The 24,908-nt window shown below is 32.1% G+C and overlaps 1 protein-coding gene across 1 annotated transcript; it reads right to left on the bottom strand.

Annotated features, from left to right (window-relative positions):
- Window positions 1-635: 635 nt before the first annotated feature.
- Window positions 636-11,053, bottom strand: LOC106671040 (alpha-protein kinase 1-like). Its single transcript, XM_014401800.2, has 6 exons — window positions 11,017-11,053; window positions 9,156-9,328; window positions 7,419-7,654; window positions 5,102-5,388; window positions 4,778-4,949; window positions 636-1,013 (listed from the first exon to the last, which is right to left on the bottom strand). The coding sequence occupies exons 1-6, from the start codon at window positions 11,026-11,028 to the stop codon at window positions 802-804; spliced, it is 1,092 nt and encodes a 363-aa protein (XP_014257286.1). The 5' UTR covers window positions 11,029-11,053; the 3' UTR covers window positions 636-801.
- Between the last annotated feature and the right edge of the window lie 13,855 nt (window positions 11,054-24,908).

Consider the following 24,908-nt stretch of genomic DNA (forward strand, 5'->3'; position numbering starts at 1 on the left):
AATATTTCACGTTAAAACAAAGCTAAAATTGTTCATATACTTATAAATCGATCTTAAAATTTTTAAACTCTAGAAATTAACGTACATTTTGAAAATTTTCGATGGTTTGCAATGGTGAAATAATGTCAGTATTTTATAATTAAAATGAGAACATATTAATCTTAAGGATTCGTTTAAATAATTTCTCAAACAAAAAATTTGATATATTTATGTTGAACAAGAATGACAAGCTCCAGAGATAACAAATAGACAACTAATGATGGAAAAATAACAAAACCAGTCTGCCCACAGCAAACGGCAGGAAAAGATTATCAAGGGCGAACAACAAATAGCCCAAAAATTGTACAAATTTGTCTTGATTTTTTAATGGATTATCTGCCCAGTTTATATTTTGTATCATCGAGTATTGTTATGATAATAAAGTTTTGTTCCATAAGTCTTTTTTATTTTATTTTTATTGATCGATATAAGCTCAACATTGCACACGTAATACGTACATGTACTATATATTATTCTTTACTCTTTAATAGCTAGTTATTATTTAGTTACTTGCCGAAAAACATGACGTTGTCAGTCCTTTTTTAATTCATAACTACTATTTTATGGTTATAGTATGGGTACTTGTAATAAAAAAATTGATATAATTTAATTTATTTATTATTGAAAAAAGAAAATCCAAACGTAATAAATTAGCTTGAAAAGGGTTGACATGTTGGCACTCGTTGGTTGTCGAGAATTCATCGCGTCACTCGCCAATCGTCGTTGGATGAGGCGCAAGGAATCTCCAAGAATTCTTACGGCTTAGTAAGGATAGAAAGACGTCCTGGGGAAGTACGACCTGACTTTGTCCTGGGGTTTTCCCGGTTTCGTACCAGCGACGGCAGTGGCCATCGGGGCAGAAAGGGCCATTCCTCCTGGGCCGACGATTGCTGTTCCGACGGGAGCTGCTGCAGCTACTCCACCCGGACCTGCTACGGAGACGGCTTGGGGTTTCGCCTGGGCAATTGACGGTCCTTCAACAACAACAAAAAATACAATACATAAATGTACACAAAAATACAAGTAAAATATGCCAAAAAGTATTTGAAACAAAAATAAACATGAAACTTGATATGTAAATTTTTTACAAAGAGTATGAAAGAGAGAATATAGTACTTAGTATATATAGTTTGAATTGAATGGCCTTTCTTGGAGAAACATAACAATCATTACATATAAACGATAATAAAAATAAAATACTTACCATTAAATAGAAATTTGAATTGTACATTATTTAAAAAAACGCGCTTGAAATCATGTCATGAATTATATAAATTAAATTAAATTATCTTGCTTTACATCTACATATATTTTTCTGCAGTTATTTAGACCTTTTAACATGTAATATTCTTTGGATAATTAAAATCAATTTTATTGAGCAGATGTCACTTCTTAAAAATATTGCTCGACATCAAAAACAAAAATGTATACCATTATAAGTTGTTCCTGATATGTCAGATTAATGAATATATAATAATTTTTATCATTATAAGGGTTAAAGTTGTACAATTTTCATCTTAATTATATTTACACGAAGAACAATAAAAATTTACACATTTTTCTCACTTGTCAAATAGTAAAAGCATAACTGAAGTGAAAAAAAATATGTTTATTTATATAGCATAATTGTAATTCTCCTCACTGAAGATGGGGCAATGCCGAAACGCGTTTGAGTAGTTCTACAAACAAGCGAGGGAAGACGGATACAATGCCGGTTTAGCATGAGTTCGCCGACTCGCAGACCAACACCTAGCATTAATAATTGTAATATATAAAGGTAAACGTTTGCTTATATTGTGGAAAAACTGAATTCATTGAAGGGAGATTTTTGGTTAATTGTAGAAAAATATTGACGATAATACTTCTATTTATATTGCTTGAAATTTTTAACACTATAATTTATATTCCAATCCTACATTTTGAAAGGACATATTCCTTGGCTAGTATGCAAAGACCATAAGATTACTAAGATTATTAAAAAATAAATAAAAAGCAAAATAAAATAATTATCATTTTGTTTCCATTATTTCATATAGTTAAACATTCATATGGTTCATAACAGGTTAAACTTTACAATCGAACCGTAAGTTTTCTGAAAAATTGATTATAAAAAAAATAAACAGTCGTTTCGTTGAAGTTGCTATTTTTAAATGTCAACCGGTTTTCTTAATGTCTAAAAATCCCCGAGTAAATTACAAATAAAATGCTTGGTATAAAAAGATCACCGCCTACAAAATTTCCTTTTTTTCTACGAATTTAATGGAAATTGTTTTCTTGGGCCGGGTCTTTCAAGGATGGCTATCCACCCACCTAGGGTGGATACACTCAAGTTTCCGAAGGGCAACTTTCCACTGGACACAGTCCAAATACAACTTGTTAATTTATCATTTATTTTCGATAAAGTAGCCAAAAAAAGTCTTGTTCAAATACGAGGTAACCAATTCAAATATAAATTTCACAAATCAAAACAAAAACTAAAGGACTGTATTAAAAATGTTAACTTTGTTTATATGTGATCTATAAAATTGGTATATTTTGCCCAATAAAAATATTTATTTTAAAATAATAATTCTACCTTTAATGCTTGACGGGCCGTGAGTGAGTAAAACAAAAAAATATCGTTTTGATATTAAAAAAAAGTGTAAAATTTATACTCAAGAAATTAAACTATTCATCTCAACTTAAGCACTTAATAAGAGGCAATCAATGTCAATGATAAGTAACTTTTAATTAAAAAAAGAAGAAAACACGGTAAACAGGATTTCCTACGCCATCAAAGTATGAAAATTGAAACACCTACAGAAATATTTTTACTTTTCTGTTTCGTTAATGGTCAGCCTTGGACTTTGAAAATTTCTTTTTTTATTAGTGCATACTTGATAGTTGACTGAGTATTGGTTTCATATATTACTTAAATATTTATTATTTTTCCTACCTTATGTTCTTTTAAATCCAGTTAATTATTATTAATTTGTCCCCCTGATATATTCCGAACTGTTAGTTATATGAACGTTGTGTGGCATGTAGCTGCACGATTAATTATTAAGATAATCAACAAATCTTTCTGTTTATGAGTATGTAATACGATCTATTTTTAAATACAGAAAAAAATTCATTAATTTTTTATCACACAATACATAATTTTCAAACCTTATAATCATTTTAAACTGGCATCTTTTGTTAGTTAAAACAAACGCATAAACATGGGTATTTGTACAGAAGTACATAACCATAAATTGAATGTGCTAGATTTGTCATGCCCTAGAGCTTAAAGCGCGATCTTTGAAAGAACGAATAAAGTAGTAGTTTCTCCTTACAGTCTTCTCTGGAAACCCAAATTTTAAGCAGTTTTTTTTTACTGTTCAAAAAATGCTTTCACAGAAAGACTATTTCCTACCATTGCCCTGCTGGGGCAATAGCTCCCTTCTATAATCGGAATCATGGAACGATCTGATTTATGAACGTGGGAGAACGGATTACGAATAGCAGATAGATAACAGGCGAACTGTAACATTGGATGTTCACGACGTTTTTGTTTTCTCATACTATGGGTCATTTTGGACCCCATCCTGGCTCACCACAGTGACCGATAAAAGGTACAACATGGGATCACGGTGAGAACTTAAAACACAAATTAACTTTGACAGCTTTGACGATAGTGCAGAAAGATATGTCGATGAACTGGCTGTTCGCTTTCTGAAGAATGAAAAATTCCAGCTACTTCTTCTGCTCTATATTTGCTAAACCTACGCACATCCATCGTTGCACAATAAACAAAATGTATTCAAGTTAAAATTTTCGTCTTGCATTGTTTCAGTTGCAGCCATGTATGTTTGAGCATGAGGGTTGTAGCCAAAATGCCACAGAGGGCTGTTAAAACTGCGCGGTCTAGGGATTTCTGGGTATCATGAACGGTTATCGAGTTAGCTTTGGGAGTCTATAAAATATAATTGACCGTATGATAGAACCTCACCCTCACGTGGCAACAAATCCGATATGAATTGAAAAATCTGTCCTTGTAAATAGATAGTTCAGTTTATTGTTTATTGTTTTAAATCAATATTTTCTTTACCTCAACTTTTTTTGCCTACTACAATGCATTTCTTACTTGAATTGAACCATTAATTATTTTCTTGTGGTAGAAAAAAAGGTAAACGCCTTGCGCTGTTGTAAATCCATAAAATTTGGACAATTAAGGATTATTTCCTATAAATCCGTATTGATTGGTGATTGTGGAAGTGCAATAAGTCCATTGCGGCAGTTACGGTACTTTTCTACAACATATGCTTCTTTATCGAGTAAAATTTCAATAAATATACTAAAGAATTGTAAGTAGTATTTTTTTCTTAAATGTTGAAGCGATTTAAAGATTTAAATATTAATCAAATTACTCATATAAAATGATTAAACTATTCAAAAAAACAATTTGGACAAATGTTCCCTAACAGTTCATTAAACACTTGGTATCCCATAAACTTTTTTTAAAATTTAAATAATCAAGCAATATTATATCAAGTTTCTAAAGCTTGCAATAAATTCGATTGTTTTTTCTGGAAATGATGTTCATGTTGCTCACGATTTATCCAATCTCCATAACTTTTAAATGTGTAAAATTCAACATTAAAATTTGAAACGAAAAAATTCGTGATTTTTGCTTGATTTTCGATTTGGTTATAAACTAACTTAACTTAAAACTTTGATTTCCTATATCTAAATTAGATATTTTGCCATTTCTTACCGAGTTCTTCAACAGGGGATTCAACGGAAGGAGAAACCGATGAACTGGGTTCTTTGCTGGAAGCCTCGGTGGTCGTAGTTTCTGCGTTGGCGTTGGGCTGTTTTGCCTCTTCTCCGCCTTTTTGCAACAATTTTTGAAATCCAAGAGCAGCACTGCCGGGTTTCTGGTCACGCTAAAAGCCCATCGAATTAATCAAATTTCTTTTTTGTTAGCTTCTAACCCACGGTTTTGAAGTTAAGTGGCAATTAAAAAAAAACATTACTTCATGAAGGTATAGAAAAAATTTAACTTTTATTTTCAATAGAAATCCTTTTGTACAATTACCATTCCCAACTGAGCGAGATTTCTGTAGTGCAACTGGTTTTGGTTTGGGCTTGAAAATCCCGGCCTTGGTGCGAAGTACGGTTGAGGCTGTCCGAAAAGATAATACCTCTGCTGCAGGTGCTGCTGTTGCTGCTGTTGGAGGTGTTGTTGCTGCTGCTGGAGCTGCTGTTGTTGCTGCTGGAGCTGCTGTTGGGTCTGCTGATTCGGTTTGTTCTTAGCGCCTTCCGGCTCTTTCTCTGCTTCTACTGGCATAGGTGGCTTCTGCTCCAGCTTTTCTGGCTTTTCTTCTTTAAAAAAAAAAAGAGCAAACCACTTATTAAAAAGACAATTCAAATGACAACGGATCGAGAAATAGTATTTCATTGTTTTCCGTCCGGTTTTAAAATAAAATGAAAATTGATTACTTAAAATCGAAAGTTTGATATTTTTCCAGGTTTACAACCACGAATTGATACTATATGTTTAAATCATTTCAATTTTTATGGCATTTACGCACAATAAGAGATTGGGACAGAAAACTAATTTTTAAGTAGGATCCAATCAAAAAATTGCCTAATTTACTAATTTAACATTTTTTAATGCATCCCTTTGAGGACTTTAACCTCGATGGCAATTCCCGGTAGGCGGTACGGGCAACCGGATTGCTCTAACGGCATCAACCCACGTGATAATCAAAACATCCACCCTGTAATACGATTTAAAAAAAAACTTTTTAAACTGCAATATAATTAAAAATAAATTTTTAAAAGAAAATTTGGAACAATATTTGTTACGTGCGCTAAAAAGGATTATTATTGTAACATCTCAATGAATTTTAGAACAGACTCTGCATGTTAAACGACAAAATATATTTTATTGCTATGTTATAAAAATGTTTGAAAATTAATAGATATTATGCATTATTGGTCACAACAAGCTTATACACCCCCTTGAACAGACGTCAATATTTCAGGGGGTTATCCTGCATGTCAAATTGAAGTATGTAAAAGGTTACAAAATAATGAAAGTAATATAAAACAAACAAAAACACACATGGTACAAAATTGCACGTAAATAAAAGCAAAAAGGTTGAGTGTAGTTAAATCTGTCAGCAAACTATGACTGGCTTGTTCTCTTGAAGAAGGTAGACTTTTTGAATATTTAATTTAATTTTTTGAAGTTTTATTTTTTCTTTTGTTAAATTTTGTACCAAAGAGTCTTTAATTATTTTTTTAATAGAAGTTTCAAAATCTTAATAATTTTGTAACCGAAAGGTTTTAGAATTAAACGTTAATTTTAAATGGGTGATAACTGACCGTTGGGAAATTAAGTACATTTGTTTGCTGTTCATTATTAGGAGCTTTGTTGCAAGCTCTACATCTATCGGTATGTACAGAACTAAGAAAATATTACTTATACTTCAGTCAAGAACATTGGAAACTCGTAAAAACATAGCAGTTTATCTTCTAAATGATTCTGTATTTTGTTTGCTTAAGGTTACAATTAATAAATCTCATAGGATTTTCAATGCTCTTTCCATTAGTGTAATAAAATTTAAAGTAGGATTAACAAAATTGTGATAAGTCGAATTAACCAGAAAAGTGAAATATCTCGAACACAATTGAAAATCAGGCTTTTGGCAATTAAGGTTTTTAACTCCAATTTGTTATGTAGGATAACCTCCTGAAGTATTAACGTCTTTCACGGGACACCCTGTGTATTTAATTGTAGCCATATTTAACAATCCCTAGCATATTTAATTATAATCCTTATCCCTAGCATATATGAAATTTCATGTTTATTTGTTTACTAGCTTTTACCTGTCTTCGTCCATACGGAACTCTATTTAAAGTACCTTTCAAATGCGATACAAAGTGCTAGTATGGCTTTCTAATATAGTCCCGTTTCTCAAATTCGTCACTTCTTCAGTTCACTTCGGTCTATACATGGTAAACAATTGCCCATAAGATCTCCATAGGGATGGAATTTCAATAACCTTTTCTTAGCGGCTATCCATATCATTGTAGGAATGCATTGTCGAAATTTCAGCCCTTTGGATCCAGCGGTTTAGTTTGTGTGCTGTCTATCAGTCAGTCACAGAACTGTTTTATATATACAGAAGATAGGGATGGAATTTCAAAAAAATCCTTTCTTAGTAGCTATCCATGCCATTATAGGAATGCACCGTCGAAATTTCAGCCCTTTAGATCCAGGGATTTGGTTTGTGACTCAGTCACGGAACTATTTCGTATATGTAGAATTATGTAAGGTAGAAACAAATTCAAATGAGATTTCAACAGAAATATTAATCGAATATTTTTAGTTGTTTTTAGCATACTTGATGGTTCTTGAGGATTAGTAGCGCCAGTAGCACCTTCAGTAGGCTTTTCTGCACCACCTGCCCAATTGGGAAAATAGCTGCTGAATCCATTCCACAAGTTCACGACGCCATCGATGACGCTTCCTCCTTGTCCTCCCTGGCCTCCTTCTTCGTCAAAGATAACCTGGCTTCCAGCAGGCACGACGTACACCAATTGGTGTGGGCCGTAACGAATTCCTGTGTTTACATTGTTCCTAAACATTCGTTTTACTGTGTTATAGAAGAAATATTATCAGCAAAACGTGACTATTTAAAAAAAATCATGATTGCGTAATATCCAATATAAAAAGTACTCATTAAACTATTTATTAAACGAATTTGCAAAACAAAAAGTCAAAAGAACAACCATATATGGACTATTGACTGATACCAGATTTTATTTTACATTAACAATGCTTTGTTTTCACAAATATATCTGAAAGCTTTAAAAATTCTCAAAAATTTGCCCTTGCACTATTTACGAACGGTCAATTGACTGTGAAAACGGTCAGAAATCCATTCATACACCTTAGACAAAAGAATACGTGGTGTTCTGCATTACAATCCTACCACTGTACTCAATAAATTGACAAACAACGAGTTGAATGGGATTACTAAAACTTAGATCTACAAAAAGCCAGACAAAATAGCAAACGAGCTGACACAGATACACAGAAATACAAAAAGCTGTGGACTTCATGTCGTCCGATATTAAATTCGAAGATCCAACTCAGACACACTCTCACTCTATCGTAATATATTTATTTTTTGCTTACTAATCTCTTTCGCTCACTCTCACTCTCTCTCTCTCTCTCTCTCTCTCTCTCTCTCTCTCTCTCTCTCGCTCTCTCTTTCTCACTCATTAATTCTCCCCTCTTCCTTTATTTATTTCTGTTAACTTAAACATGTGGTTGTGGGTTTTCTATATTTTCGATCCATACAAAAGAAATTAATTAAAAGTACGGATCCAAGTATATTATATATTTTGTAACCATGAAAAATAAGGAGTAAAAAATAAAATAAACTTGCGCCCGCGGGCTGGAATGGGCTACGTGGTTCATAGAATAGAATTTGGAAGATGAAAATTCTACTTGGATTACTTACGTTTGTTATCATTAAAAACCATCATCATCTTTAAAAATTGTGAGATTATAAATGTTTGCGAAACCTCTATGAGTGCAAAAAAGCTATTTTGTGCAAAGGTAAGCTATTTAAAATTTAAATTCTTGAGATAAAGAAGCCCACGTTTTGATGTTTTGTACACTGGAATCTTGCTATGGACCTAGTTCTGGGTACTATTCTATTACGGCCTTTTGAAATTTACATTTCAGACAGCTTTGGCTGTCTATATTTGAATTTTAACTGCAGGTAAACCAACACATAATTTTACACAACACACGGTGTAAATAAAAGTAAACTGAATGGGCGATTGTTTCTATTAGGTAGGCTTGAAAGAGATGTATCGTACTACACAAATGCTAGAGACCAGTACCTACTACTCGTCAGGATAAGACATCAGTGGCCGGTAACTTGGCAGATCCGTAAATTAAACACACACACACATGTATACCCTTTATATTTCATTTGTCATATTTCAAACAAACTTCTCCTATAAAATCCCTTCAAAATGACGATAATACTGTCGCGTCCAAATACACTACAATAAATAATTCTTTAAAAAATATATAATATTAATAGCATTAAGTTTTTTCTTACGGAAGAAGCTGGGTGGCAGCAGGGACTTGATAAGGTAGTTGTTGTGGCACTTGGTAGGCCGTCAGCACCTGCTGCTGAACCGGCAGAGGCTGCGGGTAGTAGAACTGCCGTTGCTCCTGGTACGTACTGGGGAAGGCGGTCGTGCAGGCCAGCCCCAAAAGCGCAAGTACTACCTACAAGAACACGTTTTTGGTTTCCATTTAGCCCATTGATTAGTCTTAGAGCAGATAAAAAAACAACAGGGAAGGGTGTGAGGCTGTTCAATTATTCGGATGGAAGAACAGATAACAGATCATGCCGCCTGAGGCCAAATCTTTCCTTGTAAGCTTCTTTATGTTAGGAATGTTAATTACAAAATCTTCTGTATCATAAACATCATTCTCTATTACCAATACCGTTACGCATACGTTCTCATTACTTTTTTGTCTATTTATTACTATTTACCGTAACACTATTAATACTTCTAGTACAATTCATTGAATACTTTTTAAGGAAATGTTTTGAAATTATTTTTATGTTTTGTTTTTACGATCATTAAGTAAAATTGTAGTGTTAATAAATACGTTCATTTATATACATTATTCGTAGTTGTATTAACAATATAAAACATATTAAGTCATATGGTATTTAATAAAAAGAACGGTAGTACTGTTTTGCTTACAGTAATACTTTAAAGTAATTTTAGGTAGGTTTCTTTGCTATCCAATAATTTTATTAGTACTCAACCTAAAATGAACAAATAATAACGTGGCTGAAAGAGTGACGGTACTTAATAAATAAATCGGCAGGGCAGGAATAAATCAACTATTTCAAATTATGAAATGTGGACAAATGAAACTTTATTTATCAAAACTAAGTAATCTTTAACTTAAGACTTGGAGTAACCTAAAAATGTCTTTTCTTATGTACCGACGTACCTATGATGTCTAGGTGTCTACCTATGAGGTGAGCTAACAATTCATTAACATTAAGTAGGAATCAAAAATAATAAACTTCAGTTATACTATAATTACAGGAACACGTAGGCAAATTTTAAATTTTGTTAAGAACGAGTTTATTAATTTTTGAAATTTCTTCTTGAGTTTTGTAGAGTGATCAATAAGTATTTTCATACATTCCTCATAGTTTGGCTGACCAAAAAAAGTTAACATAGACAAAACGTAATGATCGGAAACGACCAAGTTGCACATTTATTACTGTACAATTAATTTGAAAATCGTAATTGCATTAAAGACTTTGCTGACCCGTTTAACTCGGTGAGGCTTTAAGATTCCCTAATACGAATTCCAGTCACGTAGACAACGGTCCTGGCGGGCTTCCAGTTTATTTTATTTTTCCCAGTTTATCGGACTATTAGTCCAAACAGAAGCAGGGGGTCTGTCGTAAAAGATAGTGTTTAAACTTTATCTATCACGATCTGGAATATTAAAGTTAGACTTTCTGCATTAACCTCGGCAAGAAGACAGTGGTGATCTAGTTTCCGTGACTGCTGAAAATTTTACGACATGAAGCTATCTGCAACATCCAAGGACGCCGACGTGAATATTTCTGGGAGCATCGACCTCTTCGGAAGACGACTTGATTACAAGAGACACAGTTCGAGCCCGATCCGATTCTACGTAATTTACCACTCGTCGCAATGAAGACGACACGCTATAGCCATAAGGAGAAAAAGATAAATTTCGTACCAGGCAATTAAAAACAATAACTTTTCGTCTTAAGAATTTTCATCATGGCGTTTTGGCAAAATCATATCCCACGTCAGATTGGAACACCGAAAAATTCAAATTCGACGTATTTGAATAATTGCCGAATTAGTAAACAATGACGAGACCTGTCATGCCTATTGTATTTCACTTACCTTAGTGATCATGGTCGTGTCCTGCAGCAGAATGCGCTGTCGGTCTACCGGCAGAGAGTATATATGTGGCCGGGGTTGCCTCCCACTCCCTCCCCGTGACAATGCCCACCAACCCCCTGGATTATGGCATTGTTTTACGCCCTGGATCAATTATTGCAATTAATAGTTGGGTAGCTTTGTTTTCAGTTCAATTGTGAGATTGGTCGGTGCCGCGCAAAGGGAGGGTGATGGAAGGAGAAAAGAAGAGGAAAAGTTTCTGATGACTCACATTGGGATCATTACTCGGACACATGATGGATTCATCCACATGTCATGAGTGCGCAGCATCTACCGAGGTGAACTTCAAGCTATTTCAATTTGCAAAATACTAGGACTGTTTTATACATTCTTATCTGACAAAACAATACACTTAACAAGAAAGATTTAACATAAATTATCACATTTTAAGCACGTCATTAACGATAACTGCTAACAGCAAATACTCACCCATGAGACACCCATGGCTTAGTTGGTGCGTTAAAAACTACCTGATCAACTTTTGTTTGAAATGCAATTCCTCATTTTTTCACACACTTTGAAAATCCTTTCCATACGAAAAAAATTAAAACCCGAAACTCAACAATTAATTGATTTGTTCTGGAGACAGATATGTTTTTCGTCAGAACTCGATAATATCAACTTATTACGTAGCTGGTTAGAAAAAGGAGAAAATTAAAAAATTAATTCAATAAAATACGATAATTTAATTTGTTTTGCGTTTTTAAACCCAAATTTAAACAACAACAATTACTTTCTGGTTTCTGTGATATTATTTTAGAAAGGAAAGTACTTTCAAAAATTCATCCTCCAAAATTCATAGATTTGTCTTTCAGATATTGAAGTTTTTCTTCAGAACTCGATCATTTCATTTTATCGTGTAGGTGGTCAAAGAAAGGATAGAATTGCAAAGTTAATTGAATAAAATAAGAAAATTTAATTGTTTTGATTTTTTGTAACTTAACTTTAAACAACAATGATCATTTACAAGATAAATTCTAATTAAGAAACTATCGAGTTCTGAAGGAAAACTTCAATATGTGCAAAACAAATCAATGAATTTGAGGATCAATTTGTCTTCACACATTTTAAAAGTAATTTCCATCCTAAAAAATACATTATACCAGAAAGTCAAAAATTCATCGATTCTTTCTAGAAAGATTGCAATCTTCTTTTCAGAACTCAATAATTTCAATTTATGGTGTAGCTGGCTAAAAAGAAAAAGAAAATCGAAAAGTTGGTTGAATAAAATATGAAAAAATAAAATAAAAAGCATGTCATTTGTAAAAGCACAAACGGTTTAATATATAGGTACATGATGCTTTTATTTAATAGGCTTATATAGTATACTAACGTTTAACAAGTCGAATCTGGCAGTTAACTGTGAGCTAAGGCAATTATTTTGTGAGTATGTGTGTGTGTGCTTGCCTAAATATATAATAATAAAATATTTGTTTGGAACGATAAATTTTATGAAACTAGACCGCTTAAAGATGTTCTTAATATACAATTAAAATAACATTTTTTTTGTATTCTTCGTCAATGTTGAAGTCGTAAATGCTAATATATTACGTCTTAAAAGAACATTTTTTGAAATTATTGATTAAATTTAAAACGATTTCGTTGAAAAGGATACATTTGTTACATATAAAAATTTATTTGTACGCGTGTGTGATTTATCTAGAAAGCGGTAACGATCAATTACAGTTTAATTATCCCGCATAACACAGGAGGAAATATAACAATTTTTTAATAGCAATTAAATATTTCTTGTAAAAAAATTGATATTTAACGTCCAATAACATATTGAAAGCTTTACACATAAGAGGAACTATACAAATTAACAAATGTTTATTTATGTTTCCTACAGAGAACAAAATAAGGTTGCTAGTCTTCGATGAAATTTTTTGTTTCCCTTAATAATAGTCTCATATCAGACCATATACCCTTTTTATATCACCTATGAATTACCTTTATGAAACAAATATTAAATAAATCTGTCAAACAGGTGTAAAATGCATTGAGATAAAATTGTCTCTAAAACGTTGACTTGTAGAAATGTTGTGGGGTACAGTTTGCTTTCCCTCCAATAAATCCCTGGAATGTTTTAATCATGAATACTCTCTATTTTTCTAAAATGTACTATCTTTAAAACAAGACACGCACACTTTTGTTTGTTGAATTCAATTTCGAATGTTAGAAACGAAATTAAAACACTAAAAACGTTTCGTGATAGAAAATACTGTCGGAGTTAAGATAATAATGGAAATTATCTCGATATGATATTGCATTTGAAAAAAAAACACCATAAGTTTCAGTTTGATAATACATGTAATTAATGTTAATAGATAATTATATGTATAATGTTGAAAAATATATTGTACAAATTTCACGTTCATACCAAAGACATTATATGAGTCACACTCCTCCCTACTTATACCCTGAGTCTATACAAGAATATTTTTTAAACTCGATAGAGACAGTTTCATTTATTGCCATATTTTTAAAAATTATTACCAAACGAAACTTCAACATAAAATAAAAATTTGTTAGAATACTTACACTAAAACGAAATACAAAAGAAAATTAAGGAAAAGAAAAAAGAAGATGCTTCATGCTTTCGAGAAATATATCTTGCATAAATCTAGAACTTAGACACTTTTATTAATTCTTCATAAGGTTTACATACAGATCTGCTTATCATATGATCATATTGCTAACTTTGTGAAGTATTAATAATTGTTTAAAGTCCTGATGAAATGGATATATTCCTCGAAAGCTTGAAGAAGGAACTGAGTGTATTTCTTTTCTTGGAAATAAACCTTATCCCTCATCTTGTAATAAACAATTTTAATATTAATTATATTGTATTATATTAATTATATCGGGATAATTTATAACTATCTAGATAAAATCTATTTTAACTAGTATTTGCACATTGGAAAAAGTTAAGTGTTTTTTTTAGGAATATAGATAATGGCTACTTTGGTATATTCGAAACTTATTGCTGATGAGTCAAATGTAAAATTCGTAAGTTTTAACGTGGGTATGTGTTTGGAATAGATTCACAAGTTATTTGTGTGCCCGAACTTGGATACCTAACTTTTAATAAATAATTTAGCTCAAATTCCATGATTTTTGTGAAATATTTTGCAACGGGCTAATTCACCGAGTTCGTCAACAAAAAATGAAAACATCAAACATTTTAAAACGCTCCCTTAATGCATTAAAGTCCCCAGGCGATTCAGTAAGCAAGGCTGATGTCAGTTTTAGGCCCAGTCTTATAGTTTCTTGACCCCTCGGCGAACACCTCTCTACATTTCGTGTGTTCTACCGAAAATCTCCAACCAGGTCTAGTGGTCTAACGGATTTTTTTGTTCAATTTTCAAGGAATGATAGACGTTCGAGAAAAAAAAATCTACGCGTACAAGATTTAATTATATTTACACTAGAGTGACTTGCTGTTGGTATTCGAGTACCACCTTCGTTTCTACGACGTTGAAATCACTCTTGTGAATCGTCGATCGTCTGTTCTCCGCATGATAAAACATCGAAAGTGAAACTGGAAAGATAAATATAAAATATTTATATTATTAAATAATTTATCTGAGAGTTCAGAGAAACTCAATAAACTAGTACAAATTATTTTCTTTTAGGTTTATTTCATCGATATTTGATAGAATATCAAGAATATGATCGTCTTGAGAAAAATCCTATTAAGTTATTTAAAATAATCAAAAAGAATAATACCCTCAAAGACAAAAAACCGGACACTTGTATTTTGTTGTTTATTTCAAACTATATGTATATATTTATAACGTTATAGTTATTACAACATACTTATTTTAATACAAACCAAATTAAACGAGATCAGACGTTCATAAGTTTTAATAAAAATATATTTAATTATGATAGTTTGGAAGGAATGTCCACAAAACACCGGAAAAGCAATCAGTGATAGAATAAATTGTGAGTTAAATTTTAATCTAGGTAAAACGCGGTTATTACAAATAGACTTAGTAGAATTCCTAATGAAGCTTTTTTCAAAATCTAATTTTAGTGGCAATTAAATGTGCATAAATCGTTATTTAGAGATTAAAAAATATTATTGTTGGTGTATTGGTTGGTTTCTTTGTAGGTTAAAGTTAAAATGAAATGCTCTACTGCTTTTTTGCATATTTTAACAAATATTCTGTAAGGAAAGTAGGTCAGAAAATGTGCAAAACTTGGATTTGTGATTATAGCGTTATAAAACCCTTAGATGCTTAGAAATTAATCTTTTGACTGATCATTTCGACGACCGTCATTGACTTCCTAGTGCTAGCTCTAACATCATTTTTCTCAAAGTTTAGTGGATTTTCATGATTGATAATTCCTTTTAAAAAAATTGTCAAGTGCATTTTATAACTGTATCAAAGCGGACTATTATTCTTTCTTTTTTTTAACGAGGATAATTACTGACAAATAATTTGACAATTTTGTGTCTTCTATCAAATGGTCCCTTTGACGTTAAAATCCTTTTAGTTATTTTTGAATTCTAGCCGTTTCAATCAGATATTCCGATAACGACTTCTCAAAAATCGGAAAATTTTTAGGGGTCAAAAAATCGATAAATTTAAATTCATACAAAAATTGATATTTAGGGATCGCTGGAGGTGCTAATACGAAATTTCATATTAGTTTCACGAAAAAAAATTACGACCTAATTTACTTGAAAAATATTTGGTTTTCAGAAATTTTTTGGTTATTGATAACTCTGATAGCTTTTACTTCATTTTTATTGCAATACATACAAAATGCTGAAAAAAGGTACATATACATAGTTAATTTGAGCAAGTCGAACGGCGAAAAAACGGAAAATTTCAACTTGAAAATTTGTTTTGCGAAACCAAAGCCTATTCACAATAAGCGGCAGATACATGTCCGCTATTTTAAAGTGTAGAATCACCAAAAATTGTTTGGTTCAAATCCGTGCCACACCAATCTGGAAGTCCCTATGTAAATAGGCCAAAGGCTTCAACAGATTCTGTTGTAGAAAGTAAAGCAACAGATAATCAAGATGAAGACGCTGAGCCTGGATATACTACTATATTGTGTATCCACAAGTACTTGTTTAATACGAGTAGAATATTATACACTCGACTATCTTACCATTATGACTAAAGAAAGGGGCTATTGCCCCAACAGCATTATAATCCAATCAAGGCTTAACCAACTGAATTAGAATTAGAACTAGAGTAGAAGTTAGAATTACATACCGAAAAAAAATTATCCAATAATCCATATATATAATTAATATTGAAATAGGGCATTTTGGTTGAATATAACATACAATAGCACAATCGACAGCAAAAAAATTCGGAGAAGCAGTAAAAATTCCAACACGTCCGCGATCGTTCGGTTGAAGGCAGTTATAAATAATGATAAATACAGTAGTTGATTAGAGTCTATAAATAATTTAAACTCAATGTACAAAGATCATTTTCGACTAGCTGATTATCAGACTTTACAACATAGAAAAAGCGTTTATGTTGTTTTAGAACGAGGGGTCTGAGTGGGCTAGATTATCCAAATCGTTCTCAACCAGAAGATTCTTTTTAGGATCGAACGACCCAGGATTTTCAACGTGAAATATCCCATGGCTTATCTCTCAAAAGGTTTACTTCTCGAGCGAATATCTTAAGGCGAAAAACCGGGTGGGTCTCCTTATCTTCCTGAAAGGTCTGAAATATTGCTAGCTTTTCAATGTTCTTTGCACGTACAAGTATGAGTAGATTATCTATAGTGTCCATAGTAAAAAAAAGAGATAGATAAAGAAAAATGTAATAAGTGGGCAAATAATTTATCGGGAGGTTTGATGAGAAGCTTTTATTAGGTCATATTTGCCAGAACCGTTACATTCACACAAAAAACATATATTTAATGTATGTATATTTTCAATTTTTAATGTAATGTAAAATATAAGTAAAATATGGAAATGAATTTTTTTACAAACGTATAGGTTACCTTTGGTTCATCTTTTTTCCTTATTTGTCTTGTGCATTATCACCACCAATAAAACATCCTTTTGTCAAATTTGTAAGGTTATAGTAGTATTGGAATAATGACTATATAATAAATAAATAATATTTAATAATTATTATTGAATTGCGTTGTCCTCTGTGAGCTAAATAAACAAATGATTTTAATAGAAGTTCATTTTCATTTCAGTTGTCTTATTAAACAAATAACTTAAAAATGAGCACATCAATTTCTGAGTCAACTCGTGAATACAATCAAAACTAATTTGTATTATTTGCACTCATGCTTTGAGTTGTTAAAATTTTGTGTTTTTATGATGGTTTTATTTTTTTCCATTTATGAATAGTTTAGATATAAGCCAATGATATTATTTAACAATACTGTTTATAAACTATGTAAACAATGCTAACTCACCGGTTCGAGATGAAAATTAGCAAAAGGTAGAATGAGCTAGTTTTCTAGGGTCGAAATTCCCATATCTCAAGAGAAGATTGGAACATTCCCGTAGATTTAAAAGAAATTAATACAGCATAGCTATTAACAACCACAAAGAGGGTTGGAATACAAACGGCGAAACGTTTTGTAAGGTCTATTATTCGGCAAGGCTTTCTAAGGCATCCAGTCAGGGCGGATTTCTTCTTTATAACAATGCTTTTTAGGAGCGATTGGCATCACGCAGCGACTCGTCTTTAACAACTCTTGGCCAACAACCTTGCTAATTGTGTTTAAAGGCGTACTAGGTTAAGTGTATCAACAATTTGGCCGTTGGGTTTTTATTAGATCTATTGTTAAACGTCAAAAAAGGACCATTCAATTACGTATCGAATACGAAATGTATGTGTGAACTATTAACAGTTTCAGAAGAATGTAGAATCAGTACAATGTTTAAAATTACTTCAAACTAGTCTAAAAACAAAATAAAAACTAAATTAACTTTGATCCAACTACCGTAAACAACCATAAAATGTTTCATAAATATATAAAGTGAACCATAAAATGTTTCATAAATATATAAAGTGATATTTCGTTTTGAGGTTGAGATGAAGTCATTTGGTCGTTTCTTATCATTTTTGGTCTGCCCTATGAATCCCCTGTGAAGAACAAATTAACAAAAGTATATGAAGACAAAACTTTTCGAAAACGCCCAAATAATCCAAAATAGATACAATGTTGTAGAATCTATGTGGACGATGTTGACAAAAAAATTCCATACAACCAGAGAAAAATAAAGAAGAATTATAAGTTATCACAAAAAACGTGACAAACAGAACGCTTGTGTTCAAACTTCCACTAAAAATGGCATTAAAAGAGGAAATAAAGGGAAACAGGTTTGTCGGAACAAGATTAAGAGGTTCAGGACATGTATTTGGAGATTTGTTGCTTTTTAGTGCTCGCAGTTTTGAACGGTACTACCACTATATATTTTTATAATATATCTAACTATATATCAAGTTAAGAATAAGCATTAGGCACTTAAATGCTTAGCAGAACCACAGAAGATAAAATGCAAAACCTTTTCCACTAACATGGGATCATTCACCCCGATGATGAAATCTGTGTGAATAATAGACTATAGATGAAGTGCGTTTAAATTTTTTAAATTTTTTTTTTAATAATTTTTATTTTGAATAACACTATGACTATATTTTATTTTATCAAGTCTGCCAAATTAGATTAAATTGTTATAAAACTGGTTCGGCGGGTTAACGCCCCCGGTTAAGGCAACTAGATAATTTTTGTTTGAAAACAAAAGTGAGTATTATTTTTATATTATATATTTCTTAAATCTAAGTATGTTAATAAAAACATCTCAAGTACTTGATTATATTGAATATATATTCTTGGTAAATATATCAAAAGAAGTGTCGTAGTGTTTCCTTCTGGGGAGAATCAACAACTAAATCCTGTCAAACGACTTTCGTCCAAGGGCGAATCTTCTAATTTTTATTTTTAACATTTCCAATTTGGCCGGGCCAAAAAATACTCCAATATTCATAAATTGCTGGTGATAACGACACACCTGCACCCCTTCTTTACTTGTAATTTATTGTCTAATTATACTCCCAACTACTTCACATTCAATCTAAACGGATTATAAGATACATTTTGAACTTGAATGAACAAATTTCCGATGACAATAGCATATTATAAAATATAATTATTGAAATATCTTATTTTAGATTAAAGTTCATTGTACGATTTTAAAATACAGAATTAAAAAAGTACATATATGTTATTCTCATAATTTTATTCGGCAAATATGAAACAAATAGCACCTAAAGTTTAATCCATAAAATTATTTGACGTTATTTTTTTAATTATATAAAATTGTAAATACAAAGATATACAATTAAATATAATAAATAAATATATATATATATAAATTATATTTCTTTATGTAAATATATTATTGCATATTCAACTATGCAGTTGATCTACCTTATTTAGTAGTTATTAGTAGTAATGTTTCCAACTGTGAAGTAAATCCTACCTGTTTGTCAGGATAACTTTATTTAGAAAATATATTTGTTAATATTATACGTTAAGAGATGTATGCGTGTGTATTATATAAATATCTTTTTTTATTTAAAAATCTGAGACAGTTGAAGTGGAAAAAAAATCAAAATTCCTTTGCCAAGTTTTCGAATCACATCCCTCTTATCAGGATTTTTAAACTATTATGTATTAATAATTCACCAGGTTAACATAAACATCTGCTCACAATGTGTTCATATTTGTTAACCTTGATAAATATAATAATAGTTTTAAGTCCTAATGAAGAAGATATATGTTTTGAAAGCTTGACGAAGGAACTGTGTGTTTTTCATTGCTTTCAAACTGACTTTATCCCTAATTTCGTAATACAAAATCATAATATGAAAGGCTGATATCATTTATATCGAGATAATATGTAATTATAGTTGGAGAAATATAGCTTTTTTTAGGATTATAGATAATGACAACTTTGGCATATCAAAACTTATTGTTGATGACTCAAATAAACATTTAGTAAGTTTTAAGGTATGCTTTTTGGCTGGATATCCAATTGTTGTGGGTGTACGTTTTCCCGGCATTGTTTTCCCGTTACCAAGTAGTCCGCAAGGGGGGAGGGTATGTTAGGTTGGATTGCGTCATATTTGACTATGATTCTATATCATAGATGACCCAGACTATAAATTTATGCAGTAAACTATGATGCCAATATTAATTTTAATGGAATGAGATAAAATGTAAAATATTATTTTAAAACAAAAAACATGAATCTGCAATGATGATGATGAAACTGATTTATATCAGAGCAGAGGGACCTTCTGAAAATTTAAAATATCGTGTGTAGGATACGAATAAACTCTTACATTGGGTTTTATTGAAATGTCGTGAAACGGATACGGTACGGATCGAGTCAACGGACAAAAATCCACTAATATGCGACTTTATTCAAATCGCGTAAAATCCCATTATCTGGGGTTCTAATGAGCTTTCCATTCTCATTCTAATCGTACACGCTTTCAAAATCTCACGTACCCACGGGACGTTGATTTATGTACGATCTTGTAAACTAATTCAAGGTAATCGGCGAACGTTTTCTATTATTCGGGAGATTTTGAGGATTCACCCAGCTGCTGGAAAACAATTGCGGCATTAAAAAGAAACCAGGTCAATATGTTGTGACAGTGCTTCGGTAAAAATGTAAATTAGTCGTTAAAGATTGCATAAATGAAAATTGGAAATTTTGGAAACAATTGTTTGTTGTTGGTGTTGAAATGTTCTAGGGAAGAGTTACTACGTCGATAAGGTGGATGCGGCCCATTTCATCTGAGTAATCAAGAGCGTGACTAGGAAAACATAAATCGACGTCCATAAACATCAATACCTCAGTTGATGATAAGAATATTTTTTTATAAAATAAATGTGCTGCACATTGACAAACGTACACTACTAGATTTACTACATGAAAATGAAGATCCTGATAACGAAATTAGCAGTTATCCATTCTTTTGCTGTTTTATTAACTATACTGTCGACTACTAACATTATTAACAAGCCTGTCATTATTAACATAGCCTGTTGATATTCTTCATACGATATACCGGTCCTTATCCTGACCGTTGGCGTGAGGCGCTTGTCATTCCTATCGAAGAGGGGCGAGGTCGCCAATCACCGCCACAAGCTCTACCAAACTCATCATGTTGCATACGTCATTGCAAAACCCCTAGAGCTAAGCAGCTCCGCTCTGGAGTCTTTCCAGATCCTTCCAGTCGTTCGAGTGTGTCTGGCACCAGAATCTTTAACTGAAACTCAAATCCTTCCTTTTAGGACATACCATCTCATCCTAAAATCCGGCTTTTCCAATTGTTTTGTTCACGTTATCTATGAAACCTCAATCTCTTATCTCTGGTGTTTTTCATGCCGTTACTTTTCAGTACATACACGGCAGACTGCCATCGTACACCATACAACAATCCCTTACACCAGGGTCTACAGGTGAAACTCTCATCCTTCATTTCAAAATACATACATCTCATCGTAAAACCCTTACCTATCTGTTCATATCCTCTGTTATCCCCGATCTCAACCACTACAATCCATGCTATACTCTCTGGTGACCTCTTAACACTCTAAACCACTCACCATTACCTTTGCTGGCGGTACAGCAATCCTCTCTACAAACCTAAATCCTGTTCTAGTAGTTCGAACCCTCCAAGACCACCCTGCATCAAATTCCACTTCCTCTGGCAAATTGGGTAAAATCCTTTGGAATGTACATAGATAAAAGTTTCTCAATTAAAAAACCGGGGTAAGCCAAGAATCGAACCCAGAACCACTAATCGGGCGCCGTAATCATTCGACCGCCCCATTGAATTTCCGCTATGGTGGCAAAGTTCTGATTAAAAAAATTAGTACTCATAAGAAGTTTAAGCTGCAAATAATCAGCGTTCGTTACAAAAACAGTTTGCAAGTGAACAAGTTTTTTTTTTTAGCGATTCCTCTAGGTAGTAGTTTACCTACTACATAAGGTATGCCTCCTCGTCATGAGTTCCCTCAACAACCTAAAAAATCTTTATATTTTCATTTACACTAGAAAGCAATTAGATTTCAGATTATGAGTCGTGAAGTGACCTCGTAGCCAACGAATCTGCAAAATGAATTCGTCTCGGTTCTTTTACGGGCGAGGATTATCCACATTGACTCACTGGCTTTTCTCTTCTACCTTTTGTCTGGGGTTTCATTGACCCGGGATAAGCCATGAACCCATACGTGTACAAGGATTGAAAAGGGGATATTCGGGAAGAGTTAGATTGATTGATCTTTCAAGTTTTCCAAGAACTGCCGGTAGAGAATGATGGTAGTAAAAAACAAAACAAACATTTATTGGACGGTAATAATATCTATTCATTTTTTACGCTTCACGATGTCGAATAATTTCAACCTACATTTATAAAGGTTCAAGGTAAGTAAGTACTTGTGCATAAAGAAATTTTATCCAAATTAAAAAAAAATCGTATTCCTATATACACTTTATTACTTAGTATATAATTGTTATATTTTACTGCTCTTACTAATATTTCAAGCAACGTTTTTCCAGTACCGCGTATATTTTGGGGTAGGTAACTACTCCAAAATATGTGCGGTACTGGAAACAAACATGACGCTATGTCAGGATATAAGCAGAGTGTTTCAAGACACCAACTCTTTATATTTCTGTGAACTTTTGCTTGGACCACGCATTGATTTATTCCAGAGGATCAACTTGGGAATTTCAGCTGTTAAAACTTAAAAGAGAAACTCTTTATAATGTATAAATCTACTAAATTGAAGCACTATGATTGAAAAAACGCACTTAACCTTAATCGTGTGCAAAACTTTTGGCATAGATACTATTTTTGGCCTGAATTTTTGACAGATTGTGAAAAATTTGGTAGCATTACCGAAAACTTTTCTAAGATTGTCTTCTACACATAATAAATACAGCTGGGAAAAAAACAAGTTCACAAGAACACGAATTCATCGTTTTGTTAATTATTTAACATGATTAAATCTTTCTAATTATTATTCATTGCTATAATGTGAACATTGCAAACTACAATTGTTTCTCTAAATTGTGCGATGAATATTTTTATTGTAACTGCCTTCCATAACTCACAAATCTAAAAAATAATTGCCATCTTGAACAATATACAAGAGTCAATACCATTGTAACATTCGTGTTTATTGCCTATGTTCGTAATGGATTAATGAGAATTGCATTCAAATGAAAACGAAAAAAACTTTTTCTTCTACAACTTCGCGTATTGTAGATTCAGACAAATTATATTTATATCCATCAGCCTATAAATTGTCGAGATGCCTTACATGGGCAAGAGATAAAATAAGTATAATGTTACAGGAGAAGTATTGGATTTGCCGAATATAATTTACATACGTCATGTATTACACCGCGTTTTGGTTTTTGTTTTTATATTCTGTATCAAACTGACACATACAATGAAAAATAGCGTGCAAAGTACCATCCCATGACGAAATGTGCTTCTATTTGGTAAATCTATACGATATTTTTGTCTTGTTTCTTACTATGATACTGAATTTCAACAGAAAAGCCAATCGATAATAAAAATTTGTCCGAAATTATAAAGAAGCTTATCACAAATTTTCTAATATAAAAAAATCCATCGTTCATCACTGTCCAAGTCTGAATAAAATATTTTACTGTTAGCGTTGACCACATTGTTTTACCATAACTATATTTAAATTATCGACTAGTTTTTTCTTTTCATGGTTGGGTTCATTAGGGTCTATTCTTCACTATATCCTGTTTAGATGCTAGAATAGATGGACATAGAATTTCAAAGATATTTACTAAGTGTAAAATACATTTCTGTTTACGATTCCGACGTTACCTTCATATATTGATCATAGACGATCCTCTAATTTTCTTCGTTAGTAGTCAGTGTCTGAAGAATATATTTCGTAGGCGTGGAACATTAGACAAGCTGATTTTTATAAATTATCGCCTTTACAATAACAATTGAGAGTTCATTTGTTTTCTTTTTCTTATCTTTTTTAGTTTTTAATAGTGCTAGAAATAGTTACTAACCCTTATTTAATAATGCAAAAAATTAACACATTGCTACGTTTTGTAGGATGTTCTTGTACCTTTTTCTTGTTGAGCGTAAGTTATATGTGATCCTTCAGTTAGCTATTTCCACGCAGCGAAATTTTTTCGTAAATAATGGCCACCTAATTGTTGCTTTGCATACCGATGTTTATATTGTAGGTACAGGTTTTTGAAGCAGTGATTTTTACCTTATGTGGTGAGCGTTTTTTTGTGTACATACAAAAATAAGAATATATGTATATCTTTTTCTTTGTGTAAATTTTTTATACAAGCCCAAAACATGAGCAATCAAACTCATTAGGGAAGAACAACTCGGTCTTTCAGGCTGAAATACATCATCATCAATGCTTTTGCTTTACAAGGTCTTAAAAGAGGTTACACAGGCAAAAAAATCCTCAAAAGATTGGATAGCCAAACAGCTAATAAATTAATTAAATTAAAGTTTTTAAACTTTACTTCAAACAGCAGCCATTTGTCGTCTAGATGGTTTTGTTATTTTAATCTTAACTGCATCTATGTAATATATTTTACAAGATTTTTTCATTCTTCCTATTGTATTAGCATGTAAAAATCTCATAAAAATTAGTTGATGAGTGCATCCAAAATCTCCAATACCTCGGAACACAACAACGTCATATCTTGGGTACCAGAACCACAAGGGAATTTTGGGTAACGGAAAAGCAGACAAAATTTTGACCCCATTTGTAGATTATGAAAT

This window comes from Cimex lectularius, unplaced genomic scaffold, assembly GCF_000648675.2.
Source record: "Cimex lectularius strain Harlan isolate CLEC.00 unplaced genomic scaffold, Clec_2.1 scaffold179, whole genome shotgun sequence".
In the NCBI taxonomy this organism is placed as follows: Eukaryota; Metazoa; Arthropoda; class Insecta; order Hemiptera; family Cimicidae; genus Cimex; species Cimex lectularius.